Source organism: Aythya fuligula, chromosome 1 (genome assembly GCF_009819795.1).
Source record: "Aythya fuligula isolate bAytFul2 chromosome 1, bAytFul2.pri, whole genome shotgun sequence".
NCBI lineage: Eukaryota > Metazoa > Chordata > Aves > Anseriformes > Anatidae > Aythya > Aythya fuligula.
In genome coordinates, this window is record NC_045559.1 from 150,505,406 (window position 1) to 150,530,090 (window position 24,685).

A 24,685-nucleotide genomic window follows, 5' to 3' on the forward strand; every position below is an offset into this window, starting at 1 on the left:
GGGGAAATTCCGAATTGTGCATTTAGAAACAGCACAAACGACACGCCTTCTTTCCTTTAGTAACTTAAAATCTTTTTCATGTTGCATCAGCTATACAAAGACGCTCACTGATAACAGTACTCCAACAGTGCCTGTTGTGAGAAATTTTGTACAAATCTAGGAAGTCTGCAGAGCAGTGAATGGTGCAATCACCTCCGGAGGACCCAGGGGTCCTTCCTCCCCTCACCCTCCAGGACACATCCGTTCTTCTGCCTACATCAGACAGGGGACTATTGCCAAGTTCAAGCTTAAATAAAAAAGAAAAGTCTCAGAACTCCTGACTTGCCTTTAAGCAAAATTAATTCCTTATCCAACCGCACTGGAAATACAATTCCTTGCAAGAAAAAAAAAAAAAAAAAAAGTCCAGTAAGTCCAGTTAAGTAGAAGCTGGATTTCTCTAGCTGTCTGTATGCACATTCTGTATAATAATCACCCCTTCAATCCCATGGATCAGAGTTTGTTCAGATCTGAAGTCCAACAGCCCAGTAACCATCTGGCTAAGTCGTTATCTGGCCAGCTATTCACATGTATTGTTTAAACAGTTATTCTTTTGTATCAGCAGCTTTTAGCTTTCCTTCTGTGGCTTCTCTCTTCACATCAGCATCAAAGGTCTTCTGGCTTGAACTCCCTCAGAAGGCAGCCTCAAGCTATTTCCCAGCTGGAACAACACAGGAACAATCCTACACAAAGCCTCCTGTAACATCTACCTTGTCTCTCAGCTTTTCCCTGCAGCAGTTGAGAGGTGTTGGTTTCCTCTCTGTGCTTGGAAGCATTTGCCCAACAGTACCCTGTGCTACACCCCACAGTCATCACTAGAGAAATGCCAATAAAGGGCCTCAGCCCTAAGCAATGCCACAGAAACACTTTACCAGATATTGTACTTTCTTGTAAATCTTCTTGTCAAGGGAGACATGGGTCTGCTGAGAACTAAGAAATACTCATCTCCTAAATAACCAGCACATATTTTCTGCAGACAAAATAGTTTTGCCATTATTTTAAAGCCAAAGGCACCAGCTTCTTTTGTATATTATTTATCTGAGAAATTGTAAGTGCAGCTTGGACCCAATTTTCACAAAGGGGATTTAATCTCCTTCTCACCTCCTCAATGAGAAACACTACATTCGTGCAGAGGCCAGCCTCTGGCACCACCTATTGGTGGCAATCCCGTCTCTTGTGACCTTTACAATATACGTGGCTTTCCTTGCTGCAGAGGACAAATCTCTAGGAACACTTCACAGCCAAGCCAAAACCTGTGCTAAAGAGAGCTGATGATACAATGAATCTTCCTTGAGCAAGTGACAGCCTGTGTTTCCCCTGCTTGGGAACTATCCTTCCATTTGTCTGTAAGGGAAGCAATTTCAGCAGCAAATATCTCCCCAGACAGTGTTTCCTCCTGTCTATTCTTTCTCCCAGCCCCATTAACTGCATTTACGACTTAGTGATCTGTATCTGTAATACGTCATGTGAATTCTCCTGCCTGGGCTGTATGCTGAAACAAGCTTCCTATTAGCAGATACCACAGTATTTTATTCTGCGTTCTGACATATTCTTTCACATTTAAGTGGATTGAATAGCATCAGCCATCTATTAAGCCATCCATTCCATTTATCTAAATCCTTATATAATCTGTAAGAATGGCCATTTGTTGGTACTGAATCTAATTGAAGAGTATCTAAAAAATTAGAAAGGTTATTCATTAGCCCTGCCAAACTAATCATAAGTGTATGACAAAAACATTAAGTAATAAATAAGAATCTTGTTCATAAGTAAGAAAATCTATTACCTCAGTATTACTTTTATCATTTCAAACATTTAATTTAAGGCTAATTTTTGTTCATATTTATTCAGCATTATATTCACTTCCAATTTTCATATTCAACAGTTCATTGTCTTCATAATTGATTTCCAATCTAAAAACCTTTCTAGTTGCACACAGACTGTTTACTGCTAATGGTCAGTGCCAATTTCAATCAGTATTTTCTTCTCCACTCATAAAGACAGCAACTTTCTCAAAAGATCCTTAAACAGCAGCACATCAGTAAGATGCAATCATCTCTTCTTGTTACAACATTGTTGTCAAATACTATCTTGTCAGGGATCCTTTTTTGAGTTAATTGAAATAACTTCCATGTATTGTCCACCTTCTATGAAAATCTCTGAGACGTATTATCTTTATTTTGTGTATTTCCTTCTAAAAGCAGGTCTGGGTGGTAAAGACTGGACATTCCCACTTCCTTACTGCAAATCAGTATTACAAATTTAGTGAGAAAATGAAAATGCTGGTGCTTTCTCCACTTCTTTTAATATTCTTGAGCATTCCTGGCTCCCAGGACCTATTTCACCTTGTCACCAAAAGCCAGATCCATTACCAGCATTCAGTGGAAATCTTTTCAGAGAAGATGGATCATGCAAGCATCACTGATGTCAGTTAGACATATTACCGATCTAGTGCTATATGCCCTAAAGACCATCCTAATATTGACTCACAAAACTTCAGCATCCCATGGTAGCAAATAAACAACTCTGGCTGTCTCCAGACTGATGCTGTAAAGCTGCTTTCCCCTTGTAAAAGGAGTGTGTTCAGTAGGTTCATAAATTTACAGTAGAAACCAATAAGCCTGGACTGCAGAGGCCAGATGTCGTTGCCCATACACTGAGCTCAGGGACTTACTCTTGACTAAAGAGCCAGTTCTCCTGCCCCAGGATAACTTAGCACACCAGCATGTGAAAGGCACACCTGCACTGATGGTTTGAACTCGTCTTTTATCCAGATTGGTAAAATTCTACTGCCGTGCCCTGAAATATACCTTACCTAAGACATTGAAACATAAAAATATCCATTATTTCTGCACACAGTTTATTTCAGTTGGTACTCCTTGTGATGTGGACCTTTGAGCCTGACTCTGCAGATGGAAGGACAGCCTCATTTAACATAGGTGAAGAAGCAAGAATTCGTGTCAGGCATTCCAGCTACAAGACTGAAAAGGCAAGGATAACAACTGCAAATAATAAATCTAGCTAAGGGTAGACAGGGCAATGCAGGCATGATCTGGAATTGTGAACTCTTGGCCCAGATAGCACCCTGCCCATTCTGAGGTGATGCCTGCGCTGCTATCTCAGTCCTGGAGTCTATGCCTGGAGCCAATTTAAACCACAAGAGTGGAAGGAAAGAAAGAAAGAAAAGCCTCTCAATTCTTCAAAAGGCAGGGAATTTTTGAGCTGTGGGATACCTTCTCCAACAAAAAACATACGCAATTTTTTACAGTGTTAATGGTGGTCAACTCTTAATCTAGATGGGAAAGGGTTTGTCTGTTTGTTTGTTTGTTTTGTGTGTATGTGTTTTAATGCATGAATATACTACAGCATAGACACAATATCTTGATCATTAAACAAATCTGAGTTCCTTCACTGAATCGGTCTTCATCCTCTACCGTTTACCTAATTCTTGGTCGTTTTATTCAGCCTTTCCATTACTGAACATTCATTTTGAACTGTGAATTCCACCAGTTCCATTTATATTGTTTCTGTTGTCTTTCACATGTTTTCCTGATGTGGGGGTAGCAGTGGTAGTGTTTTCTTTATTTGTACATTAGACTGCATTAATGTGACGGATGCACTACATATACTGGATAAAAAACACTACAGGAGTAGATCTTGCTTGACTTTCCTTTTGGACTTTTCCTGGTATCAAGGAATTTATTTATTTATTTATTTATTTTTACATAGAAGGCTTTACAAATCAAAAATGTCCTAATTTGTAGGAATGTCTAGTATTTGTCTGCTTAATTTTTTACTTCAGGTATTTTAATTTAGTTTTAATAGATAATTTAACACATAAAGCTGTTTAAGCTTGTAGGTCTTTCAGTATTTATCATCTTTTCCTCTCCTGACTACATTCTGTAAGAACTAATATCTTGTAATTAAAGGGAAAGAAGTGGATGAGGGAAAAGAGTGAAAAAGTGAACAATAGATAGCAGTGAAAAGCCCTAAAATTTATCTCACTCCCAAGGCACTGTTTGACCCCAAGCTCATTTTTCTGGAACTTACCATCCATTTTGTATTTGAGATTTTGTATTATTAACAATGTACTTGACATTTGTTTTAATTAGACTGTCAATCAAGTTTACTTTTTCCATTAATTTATATTGATATCTAATATTGATGGAAAAGTAATCAGTACAGAATATTATTTTAGAGCAACTTCTCTAAACAGAATTACATTTCACTTTAGATTACAGAGCTATCCAAGGAAATAAAAGGAAGGAACCTGCTATTAAAAACTATTAATCTTTAATCAATAATATAACAAGCATTATAAATATAGGTTTTTAAAAAAAGCAACTTGCACAAGTGAAAGTCTAAGCTAGAAAGTCTTTATTTGAGTAATCAAATGAAAAGAGACATAATATATGATTCCTTGCATTACCTTAGCCATAATAATGGCAAGTATGTTCACAGTAAGAAGAGTAATATTCAAACAAGTGAGGAAACAGGTCCCAGGTAAGATGGAAAATATCCTTTTCTAAGAAAACAAGGTGAGTGATAACAGGCAGAGTTAGAATTTTTACTTAAGCGTGCTTCAGGAGAATAGACCAAAAGCATTGGGACAATAAAATACTCTTCAAATGTCAGTGTTTATTAAAATAAAGCAGAAAATCTAGAAAAACACATAACATATATTGAAAGTCGACTTTTTCCAAACAATTTTAAATGCTGATGTAGTCCTTTAAAAATGTTAATTTTTATTCATACTTATCCGTCTGACACATTTTCTAAAAGTGCTATAAGCAGCTCACACCTGCATGTATTTTCATTACTGTTCATTCAAAAGCCTGTAGTGATAATTCTGTAAAGCAAATTGTTGACTTCCCTAAAAGGAATAGTTTCTTCTGAAACTATTATCAGTATTTTTTTTTCTCTTTTGTTTGTTTGTTTGTTTTGTTGTTAAAAGCAATTAGGATTTTTGAGTATTGGAGCACTACAGAGTTTTTATTTTCCTGATCAAAGTTAGGGAAAACGTACTGTGGTGTTACTCAACTGATGTATATCTATATTCTATATTTTATTTTTTTTTGTAATCTTTATATGGAAGAACATTAAGGTACCCTTAATGGTACCTTAAAAGATGGTCCTAAAAGTAATGACTTTGTTTGGCAAGGGTCTTGCTATATTTTTTCCCTATAACCCTTCACTGCTCTATTTTTAAATCAAAACCCCATACACAGAAATCCCTGGGAGCAACCTGTCAGCTCCAGTAGTAAATTACAGAATACATTCAGTAATGCTAAAGCAAGGTTAGCAGTACTATATACCAAAAATATTAGAGAAAGGATAAGAAGAATACGAAGGTAAAGGCAAGTGGGGGGTGGGGGGGGGGGGGAGGAGGAAGGAAAGCCATTAAGCTGTTAAATTCCCAATGGAAATACATGGCTCAGAAATAAAAAATGAACACAAAATCTCACACTGAGATCTTATTCTGCTTTGATATATAAAGAATCATATATATATATATGTATATATATATATATATAATATGTATTCCTTGTTTCTTAGCAGGGCAAAAAGAATGGGTTACCCCAAAACTTGCTGGCTTTTTATATGCTTACCAAGATAGCATAATAGGCCAAAAACCTGGACCTGGTATTCTCCTTTTTCTTCAGTCAAAGCCTAGACACTGTCTCTCTGGCATGGAGACATCCAGAAAGCCTGTGGGGCTCCACATTTATCACCTTCTTTCTGAGGATGAGGAGTGAAACTTTTTGATCAGATAAACACATCAAATGTACACACAGGAAAACACAGGCATACACAAGCACTACATCTTTCTAGAAAACTAGTCATTTTTTCCACAGCCCAAGGTGGGCTGCGTTCCTGTGCTTGCTCACCATCTCCAATGCAGCCAAGCAATCAGCCATCCTCTTGGGTCACCCCTGTTGACATCCTAGCTGGTCTTAGCATCACGGTTTTAGCATCTGGCCCACATGAGGCAGAGAGCTAACTCTCCCTCTTGTGCAAGGCACCCAAAGGCAAAGTGAAAAATGTTCAAAAATATTGAAATGCAAAATTTAGAAAGTTAAAAAGTTACCAAGAAAAAAAAAAAAAAAAAAAAAAAGTTAAAAATCAAGCTGGAACTCATAATGAAGAGGCAATGTCAGAAGAGGCAAGAGTATCCCATTGAAGCAAGACTGCCTTGACTTAGTTACTTAGTTCCAGGGAAGAGGCAACCCTGTGCCTCCTGCTGTTGCTGCATGCATCTCTTGGTTTTCAGTTTATTCAGTTTTTACTTTACTTTTTTTCTAATTTATCATTTAGTTTATTTAGTTAGTTAGCTTATTTTTCAGTTTGTTCAGTTTTAGTTGCTGCCAAATTAGAATCACACAGCAGTAAGTTCACAGGGCTAGCCAGAACTTTATAATAAGGCAAATCTCAAGCATCTCTTCATATTTACTGAACAATGAAATATCAAGCCAGAATTAAAGGGTGTTTCTGAAAATAGTTTGAATGTGAATCACAGGATATTTTAGCAGATCAAATGGAGTAATTACAGGGTAGGAAGAACAAATAGACTGTAATAGAAAAGTGAGACAGGCAATCATAGACAAACTGTTTACTTCCCCACTGATGGATGAATAGAGCAAAGGTGGGTTTGTTATTTAACTTTTTCTGGTAGTTTTATTCCTGATGTCAGACTTAACAGACAAGCCCAGGCTGACTATTTGGAATCAATGTAGCAGATATTTTTAACACCAAACAGCCCCATGGATGTCTTCCATTACCATCTAAAATATTTTTTTTTACAGAAGGATGATAAACATTATATCCCATTTATAGAAGGGAGGATGAGACACATTAAATTAACCTGTCCCATAGTCAAATTGAGCCAGGGCAACAAGACCTTCCAATTCTTAACCCAGTTTTTAAGTAGTGTCAAAGCAGCAGGCTTTGCAAGACTGTAATCAAGTGCTAGAAAAAAATCTTCAGCCAAAGTCCTCAGAAATTGTGAATCTTGGAGTCATTAAGTCATCAGTGATGAGTGACAACACAACTTGATACAGTTGTGATGAACCATGTCACTGCTTTTGATTACTAATGGCCTCTTACTAGACACAAAGTCTGAGATAAACAGTAATTTTATGATTGGGTCCTAAGCTAATAGAGAGAAGAGTTTTCTTTTCTTTTATTTGAATGATGAAATTTTCATGTTTGTTCCTTCAGGGTTTTTTGTATTTGTTTTTGCTTGATGAACCCTTAAGGTCCTACAGCTTCAAAAAATGATCAATTGCAGGACTAAGTGAGTCTCTATTCCCCTGCTTTCTGAGGACCATGTATCATGTATCACCTTCCTGCATTTTCCCAACAGGAAATGCCCAACAGTTCATCACGTAGTTCACAGAGAAACCCAGAAATAATCAACCCAAACATTTAGTTTATATTCAATAGAAAATGCCAAGTCTGATAGAGGCTTAAGTGGTCAGAGAAACAAGACAAACATTAAGTTATCTAGGGCAGATGGACTGACTCCGTGCTAATGAGATAGGATGGACTACCTAATTATCAGCCCTTCCTTAAAAGACAATTGAAGACAAAAATATTATTTTCTGCATCTTTATCTCAAGGGTTGCTTTTCTCTGATTTGAAGTACAGAGCTTTAAAAAACAGTTCTCAGGATAAAAGTATTACACTTTTAATATAGAAAATGGCAAAATAAATTGGTTTGGTTTCATAACCCGTCTCTCCTCATGTCAAAAATTATTTTTAACAGTTGCTAATTTTTATTAAATGAGTCAGATGAATTAAGCACTATTTCAGCAGCAGTTCACCCGTACTTCTTTTGAGTCTTTTTAGCTTGACACATAGATATATTTTGACTTTATGCTTTGATGACACTGAGTAACTGATCCTACTTTGAAGCTGGCCCTGCATTTAACAGGAGGCTGGGCCAGATGAGGTCCACAAGTCCCTTCCAATCTAAGTCATTCTGTTCTAAAAGACTGGCTGTGAACCAGCCCAATCTTTCTGTTTTCACAATTTAACCAATGCTGTTAGAAAATGATGGTAAAAAGGAAGAGCACTGAGACTGGGCAAGCCTTACTTTGTGATGGTGTATACACAGGCAAAAAAAATGTATAAAATGTGTTTATATCAGGACTGTATTCATTTCTTTTCTGTCAAAACTTCTGCTTGAGATAACTAGCACTTTTCACAAAAGTCAGAGAAAAAAAACTGACTAATTGTGACATGTGATGGATTTTTGGTTGGGAGTACAGCTGAATTTCAGAAACAATAACTGAAACTCCCCTTTTGACGATGAAGGTGAGTCTGTCTCTAGCAGAAGCATGCAACAGAATCAGAATTGTGACACAAGGATAGCTACAGTTGATAGCAATGGTAAGAAGAGCTTGAAAATTCTAAGTACAGCTGATCTTAATATTCCTGACGTTTGATTTTCCTAACCCTATCATTTCTGCTGCCAGAAAAACATATGCCTATGCAACCTCTGCTACTTGCACCTGAATCCCTTCTGTATGTTCTAACTTCACCACAACCTCTACAAGCACCACATGTTTTGCTGGCAGGCAAGTAATGAGGAGAAATGAATGTTGTTTCTAATAGTTAATAGTAACCCTATACCTATTCATTTCTTCCTTGTTTCATCTTCTATGATGAAACATAGGAGAACGTGTTCATGATGAAACATGAACATCCTGCTCATCCTCTAGGATGAAGAGTTGCCTCTAGGCATTCTCTGTACTATTTGTTCCAATACCAATGTTTCTGTCAGTTTACTGACTCTGTAATTTTTTATAGGATTATGAGGACCACATTTCATTACTCAGGAATCAAAATATATCTCTTGAAAGTTCATGACAATACTGGTTTAAAACACTTACAGAGAGAAGCCCACAAACCTCAGAAGACTGCGCAGCTGTGTATCACTTTTTATGGATTTACTAACCCCATGTTTGTAAATCATCTTGTTAGGCTCTTAGTGCAAAACAGCAAAACTTACCAAATGTCTCAACCATGTTAAACTACAGATGGAAACATGTTTAAGAGAAAACAGAATTTGTGAGTTGGGCTGATATAAATGGTATGTAGTACTCTGTCTTCAGAGAGCATTGTGTAGCGTATCTTATCATTAGGTGTTTGGAAAGTAGCTGAAAAAAATTGACTGAAATCTGAATACATCACTAGGACAACACCTTGCAAATAGAAACGGAAAAAAAGTTGTTTCAAGACACATTTATAGACCAAGTAACTCTCAGCAGAGCTAATCTTGTTATATTACCTTTAGAAATGTTTGAAAGCCAGGTAAATCAAAGAGCACCTTTGGCCAAAATACATACTCTACCAACAGAGAAACTACACAGGAACAGCAGAACATATGGTACTAAAGGCTTTATGGATGCTGATAGTCCATTTACAATACAAAGCGCCTTTGTTTTTAATGTTTACCTATCAAAACCATGGAAAATTCAATCTGACTTTACACTGATGTTTCTCTATAGCACCTAGAAGCATGATTCTAGGAGTTTAGATGGTGATGCACTATTCATCATGTAGCATCACTGCATTTGAACCAGAACCAATGTTCTGATTTTCAAACCTAGAAGTTTCAAAAGCTATGATGCAGGCATTGTTTTTAACCGCTTATTTTACATATTTCAGTACTTTGGGTGGGGACAAAACTAACTTTTTTTGTTTGTTTGTTTAAATTGCACTTCTAAGTACATTTATTGTCACAAAGCATGCTAAAGTGCTTTTAGCATTGAAACGCCACTCTGGAAGAAGCAATTACCCTGGAAAAAAAAAATGAAGACATTGAACTATGTTCATTTCCCTGCTCATTTCATTTTAATGCCAAAACATATCTTGTAATGCCAATACAATATGTTTCAACACAGCATTCAAACAAATCATCTTTTTTTGGATCTCTCCCACATATTTTCCAGAGTTCTGTCTTGTCTATCCAAGTGTCTAAAACAGGATTTTCCTGCCTAGCCGTTTGCCTGGAAAGCTGATAGTATTTACCTATCGATTTTTGGCATCTGCCAGTGTAGTCTCCCCTTCCACATGCACAAGGTCTTTTGTCTCCTTCACTTACAGGCTGAATAAAACCATTGGGTTAGGAATTTGGTCAATGTTATCATCACAAAATTAGTTCAGTATTTAAAAACTGTGGCTGCTATGGCAGACCTACATTTTCCTGCTCTGAGGAACACTTTGTACTGCATGTATTCTCATACATTCCAGCTGCTGCTTGTATATGAATTCTTAACATTTGTTTCCAACCTTCAAACCTTTTCTTCCTCTCACTTCACCACATTAAATTTCCTGCATGCATTTAGATTCTTTCTCAGCCAAGCAATAAGCCACAACAGAGTGGAATTCTTGGCTGCTGATGCTTGCCAGAAGGTGTGAGGAGGTATGCAGCCAGCGTAATGCTCAGTCTGATCCATTTTTGAAAAAGGATTTAAAAATTCAAACTGACAGTTCAGAATATAAACAAAAGATTGAGTTTTTGACATTGCTATAAAAAAAAAAAAAAAACCAAAAAAAAAAGAAAAAAAAAAAAGAAAGAAAAAGAAAAAAAAAAAAGGAAAGCTTAAGAAAAGCAAGTGCATATTATAAAGGCATCAAGTAGATGACCAAATGAAATGGTAGCTTTTAGGTAGCAAAGAGCCTCTGTACATAGTGACATTAAAGGAGGGACAGAATTAGAAAAAAAATTGTCAGAAATAATATATGACTCACTGAAAGGCATTTAAAGCCATTTATGTGACTCACACAGGGAGGAAAGACAGGGCAAAAGGGGAAAGAACAGAGCGTATGGTGGGATTGTCCATAATGCCAAGGCACAACGTGACTCTTTAACTCTGGCCTTCATCACTACACCTGTGAGGTGACGATGATGTTGTGCAGCACAGATGGAGCAACACCACCCTCTAAACTACTGTCTTTTCTTTGGAGGCTACCCTAAAACAAAATACTTTTAAGTACCACAAAGTTATTTGCTTTTATAGAATATACAGTCTAGAATTGCAGGTATTTCTGTTATAGCAACTTCTGAAACCACTGATTCTCAGCAGCAACAAACAGAAAATGCCATTATATCAGCAAGGACATACAGCTCCATGGAGGGCTTGCCTAAAGGGGTGTAGGGGTGTCTTCAGCCCAGACACTGGGCTGAAGGAAAAGTTAAGCAGCAAAGTTTTCAGTTTTTTGGAAGCAAGAGAAAAGAAGTCTGAAGTGGGGGTGTGGAACTGCCCACTTCCTTCCTACAAATGTGAACAAGAAGCATGATGAAGACCACACGCTTGGGCGATGCAGGAGGACCAACAGTGGGAAAGAAGGAAGAAACCTTTATACAGATCTGCGCTCAGATTACCCTGTGTATAACTGGGTGCTTTTAAGGTGAAAAAGGGCATGGTAGGCACAATTCCCAAATTCCCACTGTTATGACAGAAATCAGGTTGATACAGGTGTTGTACCCCCATAATGCAATATCTTTTGCTGGGCCATCCATCTGGATAATGTTTTCAGCTATCATCACTGGGTGCAGTTCATTGCTGTCCAAATATAATGAGCATTTTGGGGGGTATAATTTTGTGTAGAGACAATATAAGGAATGCATATCCCTATACCAGCACTTAAAAAAAAATGGTCTATGTCTATAATTTTATTAGCAATGTAATCCTACTTGCTACCCTTTTTCATTATCTGACAAAACATTTTTACATATTTACTTACAGTGAAAAATACAGAACAGATGTGGTTCCTGTTTAAGTAGGAATTAAGTTATTTGCTGTTTAATGGGTCCAAAAAGGATAAGGAGCTTCTAGAATATCATTTTGGTCATGGTATGCATTATCCTACAGTAGACTGCATGGCAACAATTCACTTTCCCTAACTGTTCTGTACATTTTGCCAATTATCCACAAAGTCAGTGGTTAACTAAGAATGTATCTAGCTAAACAAGACCTATATATATATATATAAAAAAAAAAAAAGCTTCTGTTTAATGCTTCCAGTGCTTCATTACCATCAAATTACAAAAGTTGGATAAAAAGTTTTTCCATGGCTCCCAACTCATTACAGAAGTCAATCCACCACCTATCTCATAAATTACTTCTCATTAATTTCTGCCTCTCTGTTAAAATAATGTTTACACTTTAAACAAACAATCTTGTCCTCAGGATTGTTCTTGCTTAGAGACTTGGTAGTTGTCATTTAAAAGTGTGGTCACACAAACTGGAAACAGACATCTGTGTTTTGTAAAGTACTATAAATACTGCAAAAGATGAAAGTTCATAGGCTTAAGGGATTAAAAACAATGGTTATGCATCCCTTTCAATAAATTATTGCAATTTAGAAACATAATAGCATGACTAAAACTCTCATTATACTACCGCGGATCCTCCTCACTAAAGCAGAGCACCAGGCCAGAGAACTGACTTCACAGCAGCATCAAAGAAAATCAGCCTCAAAGAGACCTCTGGAAGTGATCATCTGGTCCACTTCTGTGCCTGGAGGCACAAACGAGTGTGTGCTTATCACTCCTGACAGATATTTGTGCAGCCTGCTCTTGAACCACCCCTCTTGACAGGGATCCCACAGTCTCCCTCAGACAAGCTTTTTTACTGTGGGCAGGAAATGCCCTCACTGGGGGATTAGAAAAGTAATACATAAGTAATTTAGAGTAACTAGACTAAATTCTAAAATTTCAGGCCACCAGGTCCAGGCAGGGAAAAGGGGGAAAGCTGGGAGAAATTACGACACAGTGGTGTACACATGATTTAAACCTATTTTAAGAATTCAGTGGTTTAGCATCATTTCCTACCAGGAGTTTCTACAACTGAACAGCACTTACATGAATAAAGCATGAGCTAACATAGAGTATTTAATTTCATACAACTGTGGTTAACTTCTACAAGTCTGTGAATACACAAGGCAATTCAGCTCACCTTTGAGGCACACCTTCTCCAGGAAAGCACAGTCCCAAGACACAGGCATGACAGTAGAGGTCACTGAGCTGAGAAAGAGCCACAAGGAATTGTAAAGAGAGCCAAAGTGGCTCAAATGTCCACCCAGGTCTTCACAGAAACTGTTCTTTGACGAGCCAGAGGAATAGATTAGGAAACCTAATTTAGAGCACTGCCAAGGAATTGGGCCAGATAGAGACCACCCAAAACGCATAAAAGACTTGGAGAGCTGGGAGTGGTGGCAGGAAGAAACAATTTGGCAATCAAAGATAGGCAAAATGTTCAGACTGCAGTTAGCAATCACTGTTTGTACAGAAAGTAGAGGAAAAATCAAGACACCACCCGAAACCCTTAAAGTCAGCGGACAATAGCCCATCAGAAGGGCTAGAGAAAGTACACGCTTGTTTGGAAAGAGACTGGTAAATGAAGACCCACGTTGAGTAAATTCATTTTAAAAACGAACTATGAGTACATTTATTAGGGACCTGTGAAATAAAATTAAAACTCTGCCTACTGTATTATTTAGATATAGCTTCCAAGATACTATCCCACAAGAACTTAATTCAAAAAATTCCCATGTGATATCCCTCTTTGAAACCGCCTATGGAGAAATCGTACTATCTTCTCTGGGTACTATCTGTAAATAAAAATTCTTCTAACCTTCATGTAAGGGTCACAGATACACATTTAAGCAATTAACAGTTGAAATTAAAATGGAATTTGCTTATTTGCAAAACAAAACCCTACAGAACTCGTATACAAAAGCATTAAGATTGTGAGGAGAAAGGGGATTGACATTTAGCCTGTTCATCTAATTACAAAATCTTAATCTTATTGTGACTTTCCAAATCAGCAGACCACTTAATAAAACTTGGGATAGTTCTGTCACTGTAACTGATTCCTTAATTAATACAGCAGAGTTTAACTCTGAAAGAATTATGTTTTCATTTATTAGAGTGCTTTCATACAGAAGTCTCATTTCTGCTAAATCCAAGTCTGGAGACAAAATATTTCAGTAAACGTCCTGTCAAACTACCTCTGAGTAACACGTAACTCCTTATAGCAGTACAATACACAGAAGAAGAATTAAAAAAAAAAAAAAAAAAAAAAAACACATAAAAATGTTGGTGAGATTAAAAGCATTCTTAACCTTGGAGATTTCATCATTATTATTATTTTACTATTACCATTTGCAAGTAAATGACATGGTCTGTACGGTACTGCTGTGATATTTGTCTGCTATTAACTGGAGATTCTGGTCAAACAAAGGAAGGAAATGTTTAGAGACCAATTCTCTGTTGACATAACTGTATTGATTTCATTAGACTTATGGCAGAAGAAAACATAGGCTTCTGTTTAGATAGGAAAAAAAAAAAAAAAAAAAAAAAAAGCTAAATTTGGTTTTATTAAAACATATTTTAACCCAAATAGTAGAGAGGAGTGACAGGATCCACTTCTAAATCAAATAAAGTGTATGTCTCAGGTTTGGTAATTTTGCCAATCCCATCTCCAATAATTTTTTTGTGTGTGTGTTTGTGCATCACATACACAAAGCTAGAAGGAAATTAAGCATTATAAATCTTGAAAAGAGCTTGTACACTTATTTTTTACTGTGAAACACAAATTTATGCTGCAGTTAAGTCTCTTTGTTCAACAGAGACCACAGAAAAAAAAAAAAAAAGGAAAGCAGTTTAAAACCAATGCCAATGATATACTGATATACTCCTACATTTCTCTTCTATGCTTCAATTCATTAAGCAGTCTTCATGAAAAAAGGCAGTGGGAAATTCTCCAGCCCCTCTATGTAATATGATGCACTAAAGCCCAAACTGGGCCTGGGAACGAGCAAAAGATTTTGGGGAAAGGGAAGAAATGTCCACTGTATCATGAGCTGGTGAAGGAACAAGTTTCTCAGAGTGCCTCGTTTGGGGTAGTTCTCAGATGGGTTTTCATTAACAGATGCAGGAAATACAGAGCTCAAATAGTTCTCCAGGGCATGCCAGGCTTATGAAGTTAAGTAAGATCTGGGCCAGCTAAGACTAATATATATATATATAAGAAAGGACAATTGTAAAAATGAAACTTGGACACTCCGCTTTAAATAAAAAGGATTTCCACAAATGCAAACTGTATGTGAACCCACATAAATGGAGAGCAGCTGTATTCAGTTGCAATTGCTCCTATATTCTCAATTCACATCCAGAGAAAGTACCCTTTCTGGAGCTGATGGGCAATTTTCTTGCAGTGATAGCTGTCAGCTGGATCTGTTCCTAAAGTCAAACTGGGAGTTGTGCTTTATTACACTTGCTGTGTTTGTGATGAGGACTATCTGTGGGTGAAACTGGAAAAAGAACAAAACAAAATTATTTCAAAAGATGGTCACTGGAAGTATCAGTCTTACAGAAGTACTCCAATGAAGTGCTTCAAGACCACTTTATGATTTTAAATACATTTGTTACCGGTTATCCACTTTCCACAGAATTTACCTGACTACAAAAGCAACAGACAAAAAGCAAAGTACATTTGCAATACTGACTTCTATGACTCTATAACAGAAGGTCTCAGACTTATCGCTGAAAGTCAGACCGCAGTTGTACAACTCATTCATTGCTGCTACTCTTTCCAGTTTAAAAACTGCTGGAATAACTTTCCCCCCAGGAACACAATGCTGTGACCAGGTGCTCCAGATGCAACACCTGCTGCCACATGCAGCTGCCAAGGCAATAGTGCTTGGCTGCAACATTTTCCACCTCATAAAGTTATTACTCAGTTCACTAAGTTCCAGACCAATGTCAGAGTTGGCATTCCTGGTCACTTTCCCCATAAAAAGCCCCAGGTACGTCTCTGAAGACTCCGGCTGCCACTCGTCAAGCCATCAATGAGAAAATACCTTGGATTATATCACTACTGCTTCTCCATTGGACAGACAGGTGAAGCAGGTCTTAGGAGATTTAGGAACTGCTGTTTCATGAAAGAGGACAAGTGCAACTGCAATTAACTCTTCTGAAGCTTTACTCTTCATCATATGAGAATGTGATCATATAACTGCTTGAGTTGGTGTTTCAGCCCACTCCCTGTGTACCACTTCCCAAACCTCTGCGTATAAGGACCCCTCCCTCCCCCCCCCCCCCCCTTACTAGGAAAGGAAGTTTTGAAACAGCCTTTTAAAATACTGTTTAAAGAACATTATTTTCAGTATGTAGTCATGCTTGGAAAAGGAGTGAAGGAAAGTACACCTCTGGGTCTGGATATGTGTCTTTCAATCTAGTGTTATTACTATGAGAAGAAATTGCAAATGGTTTGGGCCAAAAAAAAAAAAAAATCCCCTAGAAGAAATCTTTCAGTAGAAAAATCTTTGTAGAGAAAGTAAAAGCCAAAAAAAAAAAAAAATCTAATTCCAGCTCCTTCACTTTTGCCCTGTTCTTTACAGCCCTTCCAGCTCTGAAGGGAATTTGCAGTAATACAGCTGTGATATACCACACAGGTCTCCCTCCATCATACACTTGATTTAAAACATTGATAAATTCTGATACCGAATATATACTTTGGGCTCTTTCGTGGCATGGAAGCCAAGCAAGCACCAGGCCTTTTTAGGCCTAAATTGCTTTTATTCTTGGGATGTAGCTAGCATAGTGTTCCTTCCTCCCAAAAGGCTTACGGAAACTTTTAAAATCAGAAATCTGTTCCCTGACAGGACAAACTGACTGGGAACACCTACACTAAAACGTCTGCTGCCCAGTAGCAGAAGCAATGGAGGGTTTGAAGCCCCTTGCCGTACCAGCGATCAACACTAAAACTTAAAATAAACAGAGAAAATCTTACCAATCCAGTCAGTTCATCTGACAAAGGCTGTCATAAGAACAATTCCTGAAACCATCCAAGGCTGAAGCAGGTAAGATCACTTCTGTCACATTAAGTGCACCATTTATTATTTATCATCCACCTTTTCTGTTAGTGAAAATGAAACGCAAGTGTTCATAAAAGAGCTCAGTCTGTGAAAGCAGTTTTGTCATAAAGAGTATGCTTTCCAATTAAAATAAAGAAAGGACTGAAGTTCTTTATCAGCCCATGAATAGCATAAAAATTCAAACCCACTTCAGAACACTTATTTACATTGTCAAAACTTGCACAAAGGTTTGCTTTTTCTCTGCAACAGACAAGCTTGCCAACCTAGCCTGAAGAAGGGTGAAAGGTGCAGGAGGTGCTGCTCTCATCCCCACTTTGCTGTTGGCGATAGCCTGAGCGGCTGCATTCCAGTCCTGTTACAGTCTGTGAAAAGCCTCTCCTTCCTCCTACCCATTGTACTCACTTTTATTTTTTAAATTAGCACACATTTTCCGTGAGTAATATCTGCATATAAGTGCTTTAGTTTGAAAGGCACTGAAGGTGCTTGAAATGATGGCTAGGCATTCAACAACAAAGCCTTTATTAAGACACTTTCAGAATGCCTCCCTTCTTGAAATCTCACTCGCAGTGTCTCTGTCTGAGCTTCTTCCTCATGCCTCACTTGTCACTGCCATTAATGCTCATGCTGCATTTGGAACTACAGCAGCTGTAGGTGTATCCAAGGCTGCTTGACTTTACCTACATCAGGTACCAACAGGATAACGCAGTGTGCTTTGTAAGCCTGCCTAGGACAACATGCACTTAGCAAGGCGACGAGCCCACACTGCAGTCTGTGCTATCACAATTTCACTCCTACTAGAATCTGGAGGGCCTGCTTTGAATTGAATGCATATGCTATTATCACACCTACAAACCCCTGCTCCAGAGAAATGTCACTTGAAGCCAATTTCTGAAATCCAGGCTGTGGCAAATCAACTCAGAGAAGGATTGTAACCTCTGTTTTTGACGGTAGTCTCCTGTCCTGATGTTACTTTAGCCATTTTAGGAGGCTGTGTCCCAAGTGATCATATGTGCCACAGCTGAATCTTGACAGAGAAAAGGCTTAGACCTGTTCTCAAAATTTCACTCTTAAATCAATCAGCAATCAATGCAGGTCACAGATGGCTTTTCTTCCCATTTTAAGCAAGAATGAAAAACCAGCATCTCACACCTCACTTCAGTAGGAATACAAAGGTACAGTTGCTTGAAAACTTCCGACTCAACTGAGACAGCTCTGCCTAAAAACATCATTCAGCTTTCCCGCAAAGAGCATCAGCTCAAAATGTTCTTTAAATTCCATTCTCAATTTTCTACTTATCTCCAAGAGATGTATCCAATAAACTTACATAGATGCATAACTACATATTACAGCAATACTTTAATTCAGATTCATCTTGTATTTCTACATCTGTTCCTTGTCCATTTAATTTTTCACTTGTGTTCTCTGCATAATTTAGCTTGTATCCTGAAGCCTTACAGAGTGGAAAATAATTGCACTGTTATCTTTCTGTCCTTCACATAACTATGATAGCACTTCTGGCTGTGAAAAGCTACGACTGACACTGCCATTACATTGCTGAACTAGTCCTCAAATAGGTACAGCATTTACAGCAACTAGAGCTTCAGAGAAAGAGTCAGAAAAATCTTCCACTGGCCTGAGCAGAGACAATGAAATTCCCACAGCAACTGCTTATGGCAGTAAATCATGCGGTGCTACTATTATTCAGTAGTTGTGAAAAGTACTTCAGTTTGGAAGGGGGAAAATGTTGTTTATCAAATCTTAAGAACTATGGAAAAACAGAGGTGGTCAATTAGTTATGAGCAAAGAGGATCCTTTCCTTTACATTGCACTCTTTCTTTCTGCTGTCACAGTCGTGCCTACCCCTTGATCTCACTAGCTATGAGCAGTGAAATCATACTCTGTCATGTTCCAGCTGGCAATTTCCACAGTCTGTTCTCTAGGAACACCTAGAGTGCTCCCACTCCAGTTGGCTACAGGCGTCTATGCTTAGTTTACTTTTTCTATCTTCATTAATCACAGGCACATTAGAAAGGATTAACTAAAAAAAAAAATCCATTAAAATTGATTTTCCTCTATTCTGAATACCAAAGAAAAATAGGTGTCAAGCAGCTGTTTGATGGGAATTCATGCCACATTCCATTTTCCTTTGCACACAACACAGGCTCTGCTTATGTTAAGAAAGCCTGAGGCAATATGAAACTGTCTAAGGTTAAAACTACTATTTGAAAATAAACAGCATCAAATACACTGTCTGCCCTGAATGAAGCATAAATGCTTTGGGATTATGATTCATTGTCTTGCAGTCTTCCTACTCTTGTCTTCTCCTTGAAAACCAACAGCAAATGACAAAATAAAGATGTCACCAACATTGCAAAGAAAATTACAGTATTGGGACTTTTCTCTCCTCTGCATTCCATGAGCAGGCAGACAAAAAGGCAGACAGAAAGTCCACTGAGGAGGATAGAGTACCCAATGACTCAAGACTCCAGCACTTTGTTTCTCCGTTCTTCTTTTCTAACTCCTTGAAAAATCACCTACTGCTTTATCAATCTTAGTGGGATAAAAGAAAAAACTGATCACTATCCCCTCCAAAGCACCTGGAAACATCTTGGAAGGGAAATACAGCAGGAAAGTGTCAAGCAAGGGAGAGTGAAAGGACAGAGAGAGACATTTGTATCTGCTTTTCTTCATTACTCATGGCATAATTTATTTTCCATTGTGATAAGAAAAAGCAACAGATAAACAGATGGGCATCTCATCTATCTTCAGGCTTTCCCTCCTTAGAATATGGGTTTCCAACAAGTGGTCCAGAAAGCAGATCTGACCCAGAAAGTGCGTTGAAGATAATGAGCTGCATACTGAGCAACTGAGTATTTTGTTTAGCTTGGGACAGGAGATGGAAATTAAAGTATGTCTGAACTGATTGGCAGGGAAACACCAAGATAACTGTCCTTGGCTCTAGTGACACAGACAACTCTGTCTGTCCAACTCAGAATATGAATATCACCAGTGATTAGACATCAGTCACTTGAAAAAGTCATCATTCTGTCAGGGTGAAAAGTGGCTCATTTGAAACAACATTCATCTCAAATATCGTGGCTCTCTAGAGGAATATTCAATTAGTGTCCAGAAGTTCTGCATGTGGTACCACTCGGCAGCTATTGTTATTGCAATCATCAGGAGAGACTAGCAATGAAATAGCACAGTAGATATCAAATTAAAAATAGAGAAAAGAGAAGCAAAAAATAAAACAGGAACAGAACTTCGGTAAGATACTTTGGCTATTCACCTAAAAGGAATATAATTTCATAACTGAGTCCTTGCCTCTAAAAGGCAAAGAAACAAAGGCATGTCATACATAGGAAACCACCTTGATGACCTAATATTAAGAAACATCAGAAGATACTGTTCAGTGAATGCTCAGTCACCGTCAACACAATTTTTCTTTCTGCTGAAACATATTGAATTTGTTTAAGAGTGGTGAAATACAGTAACAGAAAAGATTTCTCGGGATGCTTGAGTTGTAGATTCACACAGTGAATTAATGTAATAGTGGTACCAGTGCAAAGTTTGCTCTCAGAATATGAAGACAAGAATGTGAAATTCCCCATACTTGGCATACACACAAGGATTGGTATATTAAAACTGAAATATTGACAACATTTCTCTGATGTGCCATGCAACAAAATTACAGGATAGTTAGGAAGATAAATGCAGTCATGCTGGTCTTTGAGGATCAGTGTCTATTGATGCCAACCACATGACAAGGCACTACTCCTGAAACTTTGCCTTTGGGTTTTTTTCTGGGGGGAATGAAAGGTTGTTAGTCATCAACATAAGGACCAGCCTCCTGCCAGTTCCAGTAGATGTGACCATCTCTTCTATTATCCTCTTCTCCCATATGGACCCATCCTAAAGCTAACTATCTGGAAATGTGTAAGAGGATGGTGAGCACAGCCTGGAAGCAGGATTTCCACTGGCTGGATCCAGACTCTGCTTCTCAGCCCTGAAGAAGTTACCTGTGATCTGCTCTCCTGCAGTGCAGGTTAACCCTGGACTCCAACAAAGTCATATGGACTTTCAGCACCAGTGACAAAAATAATAATAATAATAATAATATAAGCTGAACTAGCAAAAAATTAAGTCCTTAGCAGCCGTTTCCCTCCCCATAACTTTGTACTGATTTTTTTTACTGCTTTCTCTGCAGAGAAGTGAATTTTAATTATTTGACATCTCAGTGGTAATGCTGTTTCCATACTCCAACTAGAAAAGGTGACAACTACAAAAACTGCTTTTTAAAAACACATTTAATCACTTAACATTTGCATCTTTAAACTGATGTGTAAAGTGCTACACAAAAGCTAAATATTGTTAGAAATTTCTTGATTTTGTTTATCCTGTCAGCACTCCTTCCCATCAAAGCACTGACAAAAGTTTCAGCCACTGCTCATGACATTAACAGGAACAGAACAGTTGAGATTGCAGTACAGCATTAAAATTGGAGGAGCTTTCAGTTTCACTTCATACAATTCCCCCAGCAACAATGCCAAGCATATTGAAATCACAGCACTGATCAGAAAATTCACCTTTGGGACAGCAAAGCACTGACATGAGCAGTGGTCCTATGATATTTGTTATGTAACTGGGCTTACATTGCTGACTGGAGAGTCTACAAATCAGTTTCTCCATAAAACTCTGAAGTCATAGGTGCCAAATACAAACATTTTTCTTATAATCCCATTCTTGATCTTCTCATGTTATTATGGGACTTATTCTTAGCTACGTTGTTGCTAAAATAAGTTGCTCTTTTTTTCCTACAAAATTTGCCAAACCCACTGCTGGAATGCATTTGTATTATCCTCTTGCTAGCAGAATTCCAGTAACATTCCCATTGACCTAATTGCAGTTTTTGGCTTGAAAAATGACACGTTTATGTGAATCTGGTAAAGCTGTTTAAGCAGGGACACTAGAAATGAAGTGTCCATGTGGCCCCTTTCATCAAGTTCCAGACTGAATCCCCTGAGGAATGTGATGGCATTTCTTCTCCCTGTTCTTTTCTAAAATCCTATTCTAAGCTGCTTTAAAAATATATATATATCAAAAATCTGACAGAAATAGACCAGAAACTTAAGTAAAGACAGCTGGAAAGATGAAAGAGTGATAATGTTTAGATGCAAACCAAGCGATGCGTCCCAGCAACTGGCAGCGACTAAAATCTGTCCCAAAAATGTACGTTATTTCATCTGCCATTAAAGAATACAGTGTCAGCGGGGAAATCTCAGAAACCGCAACACAATTACATTGTTTTAAGTCTCTGTTTGAAAACATTATCTCTACTGGAGAAAAAGCATTTTATATATATACCCATAGTGTGATACTGTTACAGCAAGCCTTCAGGTAAAAAAATTACAGGACAAAAACGATTGCTCAGCAATAGTTTAAGGCCTTGGTAGATACTGCACACTATTATTAGGTGAGCGGTTCAAATGTGGTAATATTACATGGAAAAAAAAAAAAAAGAAAAAAAAAAAATCACAAACAAGCAGTATTACATCCCACACTAGATTCTAAACACTGTCTGCAGAGTCTCCATACCAATGATACTTCTACTTCTGCCCTTGCTGCTAAAAAAATGCGTAAAGTCACATTTCATGGCAGAGACAGTGCCTTTGACTTAGATCTTTTAATCTTCTTGGATGTGCCGACAACCCCCCATTCAGAGTTTCCCCACTTTCCTCTGTTATGAAGCTCTGTCCAAAAGATCTGAATTAGTGGTTAAAAAGATCCTAAATTATGGTTGTACTTGATGATCCTGAAGGTCTTTTCCAGCTGATATGATACTGAGATTCTATGATCCTATGGTCCAGGGATGCATTCATAGCTATGTCTCTACTGTATCTTCATTCTGTGTTCCCAACATATTTCTGGTTATGACACGTATTCATAATTTTCTAAAGCGTCAGTCACCCCAGTGGCTTCCTTACCTGCACAGATCTTCCCATCATAGGTCTCGCACACCCAATCATGGCACTCGCACAGCGGACCGTAGTATTTGCCGGCCTCCGTCACTTGGCAGATGCAGACTCCACAGTCGCACCTGCCCCTGCCGCTGCACAGCTGCCCCCCAGGGATGCGGCACCTGAGCTCTGCCTCGGCCCGGGACAGGCGGCATGCAGCAGGACTGCCCAAAGCGCTCCTGAGGAGGACAGCAAAGAGGAGAAGCTGTAGTCAAAGCCAAGGGCTGTGGAGGAAACCACCCCGCTGTCAGGACTTCACCTGTTCTCCAAAGCCCTGTTTTTAACACCACAGCTTTGTTTATGGTTGTAAACTACTACTTGCCTCAAATCACCCAATTTTCTTCCCTTTCATCAGAAATCTCGTTGTTATGTGCAGGAATGCTTATGCTGTATTGTAATTGCCATGTTAAACTGCAATAGGCTCATCATTTTCATTACGCCTATCTGGTATATATGCATATACACATAGAGTTTGATTATCTACCATGAAACATTTTGATTTGAATTATCCCAAAAGCTTTAAAAATGACATATACATCCAAACATTTAGGCACTGTAACTGGAATACAGAATACCAAAAAGCAAGCCTATGATTGATTCTACTAGAATATATTTGAAAAAGTAATCCTTTTGCAGTCTTCTGTCTGTCAGATAGAGAGGATCTATGCTTTCATCCAAACAGAAACAGAAGTAATCACTGACTTCCATGTAAAAGTATAGTTAGTGGTTATGTTTTTAATAAATTCAGGAGAATCCAGATGTGAGACCTGGATTGTACCATGCAATGGAGATCAGGACTTGCAGGACATACACAAGGAAAATCAACATTGTCTCATTAGGATCAGGATTACAGGAAAACAAAACAAAGGACTGGCCAACTTCAGGTGCCAAAGACAGGTGTTCACAGCGCTAGGGAATGCTGAGGATCCAGGTTAGTACTTCTCAGACACTAGATGTTACATGCTTGAGAGCAAAATTGATGCTGGCTGTAAGCACAGGCAGGTGCTGGCCCTGGTGGAGGCAAAGAGCAAAGGGAAAAACACCCCGCTGTGCTGACACATGAAGATGCAGGAACACGCATGGATTTGTGGTTAGGCTCTCGCTCTACTCAGGCAGCAGGATTTGGCAGCTTGGGTACAAGCAGCCATCAACATCCAACTTTTCCCCACTTTACTGCACAAAAGATCTCCATCTCAGACAGGAAACACCTCATGGCAACAAAAAGCCCTGACACCCTTACGACACCCGTCCATGCCCTCCTCAATCCCAAGCACCTTCCCTGGGTGCCACAGGGCACCAGGCGGGGGCAGAGCTCACAGATCGCCTCTAACATGCCCTCCGCACCCTGACCCCAATTTGTCAGGAGGGTGCCAGCCCCCCTCATGGTCACTTCATAGCCACACTTACCTCAGGGACGGAGGGGCGGCGGGGCGCAGGCCAGGCAGGGAGGTGACCGCCACCACCAGCAGTGCCAGCCCCGGCAGCCCCTGTGTACACATGGTGCCGGGCTGCGTTCCCACTGCCTCCTGCGGACAGATGGAAGGACGGACAGACAGACAGAGCCGGCGGGTGTGCAGAGAGCTGTTAGCTGGGCAAGCCCGGCTCCAGGGCTGCTCCCCCCGCGCCGCAGTGGCGCTGATTAGCTGCCTGGGAGCTGGATTTGGGCAGCGCTCTGGGAGGGAGGCCGGTGCCAAACCCCGAAGTTTACAGTCTAAGCAGGGAAGTAATTAGAAACAGTT

General features: G+C 38.8%; 1 protein-coding gene across 1 annotated transcript in view; it reads right to left on the bottom strand.

Moving 5' to 3' along the window:
* The window catches only part of ITGBL1 (integrin subunit beta like 1), a 147,663-nt gene extending 123,218 nt beyond the window's left edge, over nt 1–24,445 (bottom strand). Inside the window, exons 1-2 of the mRNA XM_032202893.1 lie at nt 24,354–24,445; nt 22,914–23,125 (exon numbers count right to left, since the gene is read on the bottom strand). Of these exons, the coding sequence (XP_032058784.1) occupies nt 22,914–23,125; nt 24,354–24,445 (304 nt within the window). The remainder of the gene's footprint in view (nt 1–22,913; nt 23,126–24,353) is intronic.
* Between the last annotated feature and the right edge of the window lie 240 nt (nt 24,446–24,685).